Below are 10,281 nucleotides of genomic sequence, written 5' to 3'. Positions count from 1 at the left end.
GGCGGAGCTGGAGAGCACCGAAGCGGAAGTGGAGACGGTGAGGCTTCAATTCTCTTGGTTCATGATCGGACATGAGGAACCGACGATCTACACTTAGTTGATGTAAATGTAACGAAACTGTCATGTTTAAATTAAATCCGTATTTGATCGAATTTCGTCCGGGTAATTTTTATCGTTACCAAAATGTACGCGACCTTCCGTGTTCCCGGACTGATCCCGTGTCCGCTGATGGGGACGAAATTTGCGGCTAACAGGTTTCTTTTCTTTTGCCACCCGGTAAGTGCTCGTGCAATCCTCCTCTTCCCCTTCCTCGGCGACCTGAACCACAGGCGTGCCCTCCCGTAGCTGGAGAGCCTTTGCTGCCCTAGCACGTCTGCACGCGAGCAGCGGTTCCACGAGCAGCATCGACGGTGCGGGAGCTGCGCGGAAGCAAGCAGCGGTCGCACGCCCGGGCCCTGCAGATCTCACCGGTAAAATGTTGTTCTTTGCAAGAATACGATTGCAGGTTGGAAATGTTCAGTCCCCTGATCTGATTCTGGTCTGGCGCAGAGTGCCACGGGCGGCATCACATCTCGTGCTGTTCCTGCGTCACTGCAATTCGCGTGTTGGCCGTGACCGGAGCTTTGCCGTTGCGGGGGCGGGGTGGTGCCCGCGAGGTGTTCGGGACATTGTACGAGTCGAGCAGAGCAGATCTGCTGCACGGATAGCAAGAACGTAAGACCGTACCGTCATACCTTTTTCTCATCTCGTTGCTAAGACAATGGTTTTGAGAACTATTGGGTGGCATATTCCTCTACACACGAATTATCACGCACAATGCAACTCGATTTACCTAGCGATTCGGCCCAGCTTGTAGAAGTTCTGCACAGATTTTGGATCTCTGCGAAGTTTTCATATGCATGTAGCATCCTGTGAGATGTGATACTGGTACCAGTGAATGCAACTCACTAAGCCACTTTCTGTAAAAGAGAACATAGTAGGCATGCAGACATGTGTAAATCATCATCTTCTACTCCCTCCGATCCATATTTAATTGTCACTGATTTAGTACAACATTATACTAAATCAGCGACAATTAATATGGACGGAGGGAGTACTATATTTTGAAGCCAACTCCAAATGAAATGCGACGAAAAGATGATGGAAGCAAATACTGAGGCAGTGAGTCAAATCATTTCTGGTAGAGCTAGATAAGTGATAACAGTAAACAGTTAGGCATGCCAGATTTTTTTGTTTGTTTTCCGAGCTAGCTAATGGTAAAGACAAAGTTCTCTCCAAGCCTGTTCTAATAACTTTCCTCACGGATAGACTGACAGAAAATAAAATTACGACTCTCCCCAGGGAGAGTAGTAGACTAGGAACTTCTTCAAATAGTTACTATGGGTGCTAATGCCTAGTTGAATATGTCAAGTGCCTGGTGTTGTGCATCCACTGCTTGAAGGATCCTCTTTGCCACTGCACAAGCATAAATTGAGGAACCTTCAGACACCTGCATTATTGTGGATGATGGAACATTACTGTCAATGACAATCGGCAATATGGGGAAAGGAGTTCCTGATGCTACTTAAAATAAATAATACTGTCAATACCTTAGTGTTAAACATGAATATGTAGTGATCACCAATAATCCCTCCAACCACATGGATGATCTCAAGATGGAATTCATCAAGAACCTTTGCAACATGAAGCAGGGAGGAGTTGGTCTTCTTCTTTTCTGTGAGCTTGATGTTTATTTCATTTTCCACTATGCGAACATCAACATGGCACTCCCTGGACCTCCTCTGAACCCATGAGCTTCTTATGGCCCCATCAAGCTGATTGTCTTGCTCATCCCTTATTGGCCTCATCGATGAGCTTTCACCATCAGCAGCGGCCTCTTCATCCAACTTTCTTATCTTTCTCCTATTAGTCCCATGCCACTTCTGTTCCACTAGGATCTTCAGTTCCTTCACTGTTCGATTCAGCTCATCTATGTATTCAATGGCATCACCTACTACTGAAGCCCTGTCATTCTAGAGAACAGTTCTGTAACACATTAGTGCCATATCAAACATATATGAGCAGTAGCCCCTAAAGGTGCAACCTAGATTTTTATGATTCTGTCACATTGTTTACGTTTTCATTGAGTAAATCAGGAAGTGTTGTCTAATCGGTTAAGGTTAGATCACTATAGAGGTCAATACTTTGCTGGAGAGTAGTGCAATGAGGACAATAATACTTATGAAAAAAATCAATATACATATGGAATTTGATTGCTTTCATTTTCTTTCATAATTAACTAGAAGGTACAAACACACTCGATCAAGATAATGGGGTAAGTATCTGCAAAGAGCACAACGAGCAACTAGTTCATAGCAATCATGTTCCATAGGATATCAGTATCAACCTGAATATAATGTAGCAACAGAGCTTGAGAACTATTCGACAGAAAGTTCAGCAGAAGCATATTATCTAACACATGTTTCTTTGAATCTACATCAGACAGATGACAGTTTTGTGAATGGGTTTTTGTTGATGTTTTATAAAGCACTGGTTTTTCGGAATGCATAGTACTTTGGTGTTGCCACTTCTAAGCGTCTTAACACACTGAGAGTAAATGGATGAAGTTATTCAGAAATTCAATTATCTTCACAAAACCAATGAAAACTGGAAAGTGGCCTGAAATTTTAATTGTTAGCTTCTATTAATGAAGTATTCTGTACATTTAGCGTCATTGAACAAACCCTAGTGATTAGCTTCTATAGTTGACTATTCTGGACTTCTGATAATCATCAAATCTCCTAAACGTGCAAAATGATGAACAAGACAAACCTTGGTAGGATTGGGGAAGAGCATTCTTAAAGTCTTATACTTCACATTTAGCTGTTCCCTCCTCTCTCTCTCTGTCGCAAAGTTAGCTTTTCCTTTTCCCTTTCCGAACTCACCCTTCCCTCTTCTGCCCTCCAGTACAGTATCAAATTGCCTGTCATCCATATCCTGAAAAAGATCTCCTCCGACACTTCCAACCCCAAGCATGGCATCTCTTTCATCCTCACTGGGGAACAGCCCATAATTTTGCGGCAGTGAATGGCAGATATCGTTTAGTGCGTGAGACTGGGCAGCATGGTACCCTAACTGCAATGCCGGATCACTAGTGTACATTAATCCACTGTCAGGAATTGCTGCCACTCCTGTAAACTCACCATTAAGATCCAAATAGTTGGTACCACCACTTAGTGCTGTATCACCAAAGACTGATGCTGTTGCAGGGAACACTGGAGCCACAGTGCAGTGGAGAAGGTTTAAGAGATCAGGTGCTGGTGTGTAACCACTGTTTGGATAAAGCGCAGGATCATACTGTTGAATCTGTTGTTGCACCAATATGTTTTGTGGATCTTCGCTAAGCTGATGGTTGATTATTTGGTCTTGAATGGTGCAGATAGAAGTATCCCAGGTTGCAGTTTCCACTGGTCGCATATCCTGCTCCAAACCAATTCCTAGTTGATGCTGAAGGTGGTTGATTGCTCTTGCAGCTTCAGAAGAAAGATTGGTCGAATCAGAAAGGATATCTGCAGAAAACGACTGCACCTTGAATCTCTGTAGCTCAATATTTGTGTTGTCGTTGCATTTAGGAGCCAGAGAAGAATCATGGGTCAAAGATCCTGTCATGAGATTGTGATCATGGGAACCTTCAAAATAGTCACCTCCAACAATCATTTTGACGAAACAGTGCCTGGCACCTTCAATCCAAATCTAGAATCAACACAACATGAAAACGGATGAGCACAGAAAGAAATGCATTGAAGAACAGGATTTTGACACAGAATCAAATGCAAGAGGAAATCGAATAACAAATTCAGTAGCATCTTAGATATGGACTGATCTTGAGCTGAAATATAATGGTAATTACTTGCAGTGCACTTACTAAGGGGAAAAAATGACTCAACAGGAATGCAGCAGCAGCAGATAGAATTCGATCGGATGTGGAAATTGCAGTTGGCCTGGCTGTTTTGGTTGTTGCAAAAGAGGTAGAGCCGTGGAGTTTTAAGCTATGCAATGTGGCTGTCTGTTCTTCCGTGTAGAGAAGTCCCATATAGGATGATTAATAAGACATGAAGCAACTTTGCTTGTTCCAGACCTAACAAACCCTTTACCATCTTTTTCTGTTCCCTAATCCTATTCATATTTGATGTTTGATACAATGTGCTTCAACTACCACATGCTCAGTAGCCAATCAGCAAAATGTTTAGTAGCACGGAATAATTTGTAATGGTAATACAACTCAGTAAGTGCAAGATGATCAGTAAAATGAAGCACATGAAATCCATGGTGGCTGAATCTTTTGATGTTCAATCTCACCAACTAAGACTTAAAGAAGCAACTGTTAATCAGGAATTACATCTAGCGAGCAGTAGCAATAAGCACTAGAAGAGAACGTACCTATCTTTTTGGTACAGCTGCCTGATGATTGAATGAGCGAGGCTTTGTTCATGAAGCTGCAACTCAAAGACTCATGAAGCCTTGTTTCTGTGCTATGCCAAGAATATTATAGCGGCAAGTCATGAAACCATAATTTGGTTGTCACACAAAAATGATGGGATAGAAAATAACAGAATGCGCCCATACTAAAGGTCAATGCGAAGGACTATCATATGGTTATTATTGTTTCTGTTATTATCAGGAGACAGAAACGAGAAAGACGGAAAGCTCACACCCTTTGAATTTGGCATCTTTGATGTTATTCACCCATAGGAAGTTGAGAAATGTAGGTCATGCCTTCTGCCCCCTTACCATATTTTATGAATGCACTGGTGTAGTTATTCTTTCAGAAACTAGAGCTACAACTACCTACAAGATTGCAAGTATCCAAAGAATACATGATCTTGTATTATGGAATATTCATATCAGCCTTATTCTTTTGAGGATCTGTGTTTCTGTATATATTGGTGTGATGTTCTTGGTTTGCTAAAATATGATAAGTTTAGACATTTTTACTTTATGGTACCGATTATTGTGTATGAAGCAGGTCAGTAGCATTAAATCCGTTTTTCTAGTAAGCTCGCCGCTTCGAGAAAAATGTAAAACTGAGGGACGAGCATGATAAAAATTGCATGTATGTTAGTGTATCTGGTTGTTATTGTGGTATAGGATTTGTTAGGATTGATTGTTTCTCCTAAAATGTCACTAATGTGGCATCATATCTTCAGATTCTGTTGTACGTGTGTATAATTTACAGAGAAGTGGTATTATAATACTAAACCTTTATATTTTGCATTTTCACCAGGGTTAATATTGCACTTATACTCTACCTTCGAAATATTCTCTAAAGTAAGGAGGCCTGCCTAAATGGACCAATGTGAGTGATGGATGACTTGGATTTAAAATATAACCAACAGTTCTGGATTAAAGCTATGGACTATAGAGTAACAGATAGTAGCGCAATCTCCTTTGACACCAGACACCTACTTGGTTTATGCTTAAGTTCCATGACATCTCCCTTGTCTCAATGGCAGGGTCTGCTAAGAGAACACCAATTTTGTTGTCTCGGTGGCAGGCACTTATGCCTTATTAGTTTGTTGCACCTGTGATGGATCCCAGATGGTGTATCCGCCACCAATGTTTGCTGTTACCTGATTTGCTTATGCTGAAATATCCTGCAAACTATATTGCCATTGAACTGCTAACGCTACAGGATTGAATTTCGAAGATGGAACTTATGGCTCTCGAAGAGTTGTCCTGAATGTCTCCAGCACACCCTCTGTTGCATTGCTCGGATCTTCAGCATTCTGACCCTTTGAGAGCCGAAAGCCATTTCTTGAAGCAAAACAGAGTTTGATCATTCGCGGAGGGTTCTCTAGAAGGAGTACATCATAGCTTTCTGTACTTACAGACCGTCCATTTGTGCTTTCTCAGCTGATGTGTTTGTCATCTTGATAGCACCGTGCGTCCTTCCAAACATAGCCAGCACATTTCTGTTATGCTCTGACATGTCGTCGCGCAAGCATGTTAGTGTAATGAATGCAGTTTGCACTTCTTGGGGCAGCATGCATGCAGGGTCTCATGCTCATCAGATTCTACGCCACAACTCGTAGGAGGTACGTACTACTTACTAGCACGCGCAGCGCACATCGACGGCGTCCACAGAACTTTCAGCCATGCACAACGTCTCTTCATCTGAACTTGTCGACGAACGGACTACTGAACTGCGTAAAGCAACCAGCAGTAACTTGTGTCTGGATTAGTGGCGCACGGACTGAGACTTGAAGCTCCTGTAATTTACGGGCCTTGCGATTTTAGATATCCTAACATTTTTTGTTGGCTCGTGTACATGCTCACAAGTTCTTCTGTTCTTGTGGTTATCTTGTGCTCTGTGCTGTAGCGACATAAGGCTATGGGGCGGAAATGTGGTGGATAGCCATTTTGGCGTGTTCATTTCCTCCTGGCTTCATGAAACTGTACCTAACAAGAGAGGACGTGTGGTGCCCGGAGTATTTCATGTAACGGAGTATTTCCTCTTGGCTTCATGAATCTACACTATAATATGTTTATACGCATCCGTGTGTAGTCCTTGTTGAAATCTTTAAAAATACTTGGATTTTTTTTGCGGGGAATTTCAGAGAGCTTTATTAATGAAAAGCATTCGCTGGGCAGTCAGCCAGAAGGCTGCTAACCAGGAAGCTAAGTGTGGAGTCCAGCCAGCTTTCGGTCATATCAAGCGTACATGCACGCTTGGCACACAGGTGTGCAGGACCATTAGCGGCTCTTATTACATGAGAAATATGAAAAGACAAAAAGCTAGTAGAGAGCTCTCTAATTTCTGAAAGTATCGGTGCTACAACCGAACGATCGGTGTAGCTAGAGTTCCAGAGGTTAACTGCCTCAAGACAGTCGGATTCCAGTCGCACGTGCATGTAGCCTCGAAGCTTCGCGAAGATGACACCCTCATGTAGGGCTAGCACTTCAGCAATGAAAGGATCTGTGACCCCAAGGTGGGGTTTGCACCATGCGCCCAGGAATGCCGAGGAAGAGCGGGCTACTCCCCCCCACGCCGGCGTTGCCGGCATCGCGGTGTGTTGCAGCATCCGTGTTGATCGTAACAATATCTCCTTCAAGGGGCCGCCAGCCATGACCCGGCAGCGGTATGAAGCTCTGTTGGGGAATTTCCAACAATGTCGGGTCCTCCCGAATGCGTCGGACCGAGGCAGCTGGATCTATAATCTCCTGATCATGAGTCTGTCTGTTGTGGGACATCCAGATAGCCCACATGACAGTAATGATAGTGGCACGTTCCTTGTCTGTGAATTGCATGTCACACAGAATATCACGTGCCCAAGAGCTGGGATGGAGCCGTGGCAAATTAATCTCAAAGAGTAATCTCGCCTCTTCCAGAAACGCCTTGCATGCGAGCAGTGGACAAGAGCATGCATCAAGTCCTCATTCATGACAAGGCACAGCTTACATAAACTTGTGTCTTTGATATGACGGTGTTGTAGAGTAGATTCATCCGGGATGATACCTTTGATTACCCTCCACTAGAATACTCTAACTTTTGGAACAACTTTGAGTTTCCATAAGCAGCTCCACATCTGCTCCTCATTCGTTGATGGCCCCGCTACCCGCCCTTCTTCTAGAGCTAAACGCTCGTTCTGATTCACTAGAGCTCGGTAGGCTATTTTAACGGAGTAGATGTCGGATCTTTCATGTGCCCAAGCAAGGAAATCCTCCCCGCCTCCCTGACGGAGGGGGATGTTGAGTATCGCTTCCGCGTCCGGTGCGATAAATGACGTTCGTATTAGATCATGCTTCCATGTCCAGTTATCTGTGTCAATGAGGTCAGCGACCATATTGACAGCGGAAGATGGTGGCCTGAACATGGGCTTCATAGAAACCGTTGATGGGATCCACCGATCGTCCCATATCGAGGTAGAGGCCCCGTCACCAATACTTTTAACAAGGCCAGCACTGAGAGCTGCGCGCCCGGCTATGATTGCCCTCCATATGGCTGAAGCAGATTTTGGAGTTGATGCTTGCATAAAATCATAGTCCGGGAAATACCTCCCCTTCATCACTCTGGTGCATAGAGCGTCCGGATTTGTGAGAAACCTCCATCCGTGCTTCCCAAGAAGCGCTAGGTTAAACTGTCGCAAGTCTCGGAAACCCATGCCTCCTTTAATTTTTGGTGTAGCAAGTTTATCCCAGGATATCCAATGAAGAGAGCGTCGATCAACCGAACTCCCCCACCAGAATTTTGCCATGTTTGAGGTCAAATTCTTGCACACTTTTTTGGTCAGCAGAAAACAGGACATGCTAAACGTCGGTATAGCTTGCACAATAGATTTGATCAAAGTCTCCCTGCCTGCACAAGCAAATAGTCATTCAGACCAGCCCTGCATTTCCCCCCTCGCTCGGTCCCCGATGTGTTCAAAGGTTCCACTTGTGATTCTTCCAACTGCAGTGGGTAGACCGAGATATCGCTCGGAAAAAGCTTCTGATTGTACATTCAAAAGCTGTTTGAGACTCCCTCGTAAGGCCGCAGGTGTGTTTGGGCTGAAGTAGATAGAGCTTTTAGCTCGGTTTACACACTGGCCAGATGCCTCACCATAGATCATAAGGATTTCGTTCAGGCGAGATGCACTTTCCACGCTTGCCTTGATGAAAATCAAGCTATCATCAGCAAACAACAGGTGACTTACCCATGGGGCTCTGAATCCCACACGGATGCCCCGATCAATGTGGTTACCATAATACTTCAGCAGTGACGAGAATCCCTCGACGCAGAGCAAAAAAAGATATGGAGACACGGGGCAGCCCTGCCGAAGTCCTCTCGAAGGAGTGAAGTAAGGCAATAATTCTCCATTAACTCGAACAGAGAAGCGAACGGACGTGACACATTTCATAATGAGTCTGACCAGGGTACCAGCAAACCCAAGTCTTAAAAGCATGGCTTCGAGGAAATGCCACTCCACTCGATCGTAAGCTTTCATCGTGTCCAATTTGATTGCACATGAGAAGTTTTTTCCTTTCTTTCGCCTCTTCATCGTATGCACACTCTCAAATGCCACAAGGACATTGTCAGTGATCAGGCGACCTGGAACAAATGCACTTTGCTCTTCACTTATTATTTCATCCATGCAGGGCCTCAACCGATTAGTTATCGCTTTGACGACGATTTTATAGAGAACTGGGCACAATGCAATGGGTCGGTACTGAGCAATATTCTGTGGATGATGTACCTTAGGGATTAATGTGATGGACGTGTCATTTAGTCCTGCCGGTAGTTCACCACCATTCAAAAAATCAAGCACAACTGGTATAATGTCATGCTTCAAGAGCTCCCAGTGGCGCTGATAAAAGCCTGCGGTGAACCCATCTATCCCAGGTGCTTTGGACGCGGCCATCTGGAATAAAGCGTCATGCACCTCTGAAGCTTCGAAGGGTTTGCACAGTAGGTGGTTCATCGCCGGCGTTACCTTGTGTGGCACATGTGATAACAACTCATCACAGTTACTATATCCTTGAGATGTGTATAGGTTTTGATAGAACGCAAGGATTTCTTCTTTATCCTCATCTCCTAAAGCGCAGACAGAACCATCCGACCGCTGCAGGTTGGCTATCTTGTTTAATCGTTTGCGCTGCTTTGCTTGCGCTTGGAAATAGGCCGTATTGCGGTCTCCCTCGCACAACCAAGGAACACGGGACCGTTGTTTCAACCATATCTCCTCCAATTTGAGTGCTTCTCGGAGTTTTGACATAGTAGTTTTCTCCTCCTCTGACGGGCCTCGTCCAACTGACTGGCATCGTAGTCTGTCAAGCCGCTTCTGTAGTTGTCGGACAGTCCTTGTCAAGGAACCAAATTCTCGGGCATCCCAGGGCTTGAGCGTCTGCTCTAGAGCCGCGAGGGAGTCCATGACACCCTGCAGACCCGGCTGTCTAGTTTGGCCGCGCCAAGTTTCAGCCACCAGGTGATCGTAATCACTATGAGACTGCCAAATGTTCTCATAGCAAAAAAGTTTTGAAGTATGTGTGTTGCTGTTGGGGAATTGGTGACACATATCTAGCAGTACAAAGCAGTGATCCGACTCAACTGAACAGACATGGCGCACTTTAACATACTCGAATTTCTGTCTGAATCCCTCATTAGCAAAGGCCCAGTCTAACCGAGCTTTGACATTAGCATGGCCGGTTTGTCGATTGTCCCATGTGTAGGGGACACCTGACCAGCCTAGATCCTGGAACCCACAGTCGTCGGCAGCATCACGAAATGCTCTCATTTGCCATTCTGGTCTAGCTGTCCGACTAAAA

The 10,281-nt window shown here is 44.6% G+C and overlaps 1 protein-coding gene and 1 long non-coding RNA gene across 5 annotated transcripts; one reads left to right on the top strand and one right to left on the bottom strand.

The window, feature by feature from the left end:
- Nucleotides 1-257: 257 nt before the first annotated feature.
- LOC119356346 lies at nt 258-6,476 on the top strand. Of its 3 annotated transcripts, XR_005171909.1 has the most exons (4): nt 258-470; nt 550-714; nt 5,264-5,335; nt 5,493-6,476. It is a non-coding gene; the product is annotated as an uncharacterized LOC119356346 (long non-coding RNA). The 3 variants fall into 3 exon arrangements; XR_005171908.1 differs by having other exon boundaries at nt 5,264-6,476; XR_005171907.1 differs by lacking the exons at nt 5,264-5,335; nt 5,493-6,476 and adding an exon at nt 3,419-4,325.
- LOC119356345 (transcription factor EAT1-like) lies at nt 1,155-4,810 on the bottom strand. Of its 2 annotated transcripts, none has more exons than XM_037623291.1 (4): nt 4,420-4,810; nt 2,812-3,732; nt 1,590-2,012; nt 1,155-1,489 (listed from the first exon to the last, which is right to left on the bottom strand). In XM_037623291.1, exons 2-4 carry the CDS (start codon nt 3,694-3,696, stop codon nt 1,394-1,396), a joined length of 1,404 nt encoding a protein of 467 aa, XP_037479188.1. In that variant the 5' UTR covers nt 3,697-3,732; nt 4,420-4,810; the 3' UTR covers nt 1,155-1,393. The 2 variants fall into 2 exon arrangements, with proteins under 2 accessions (XP_037479188.1, XP_037479187.1); XM_037623290.1 differs by lacking the exon at nt 4,420-4,810 and adding an exon at nt 3,905-4,085.
- Nucleotides 6,477-10,281: the final 3,805 nt, after the last annotated feature.

This window comes from Triticum dicoccoides, chromosome 2A (genome assembly GCF_002162155.2).
Source record: "Triticum dicoccoides isolate Atlit2015 ecotype Zavitan chromosome 2A, WEW_v2.0, whole genome shotgun sequence".
NCBI classification, from domain to species: domain Eukaryota; kingdom Viridiplantae; phylum Streptophyta; class Magnoliopsida; order Poales; family Poaceae; genus Triticum; species Triticum dicoccoides.
Note: the sequence above shows the minus strand (reverse complement) of the source record. Positions and strands in the feature narration are given on the sequence as shown.

Bases quoted from the DNA above. Each gene is read 5' to 3' on its own strand.
- LOC119356345 (XM_037623290.1), bottom strand. From the start codon at position 4,072: ATGGGACTTCTCTACACGGAAGAACAGACAGCCACATTGCATAGCTTA. The intron at 2,013-2,811 runs GTTTGTCTTGTT...ACTGTTCTCTAG, and splicing joins TCTTCCCCAATCCTACCAAG to AATGACAGGGCTTCAGTAGT. The intron at 1,490-1,589 runs GTATTGACAGTA...ACAATAATGCAG, and splicing joins TATTCATGTTTAACACTAAG to GTGTCTGAAGGTTCCTCAAT.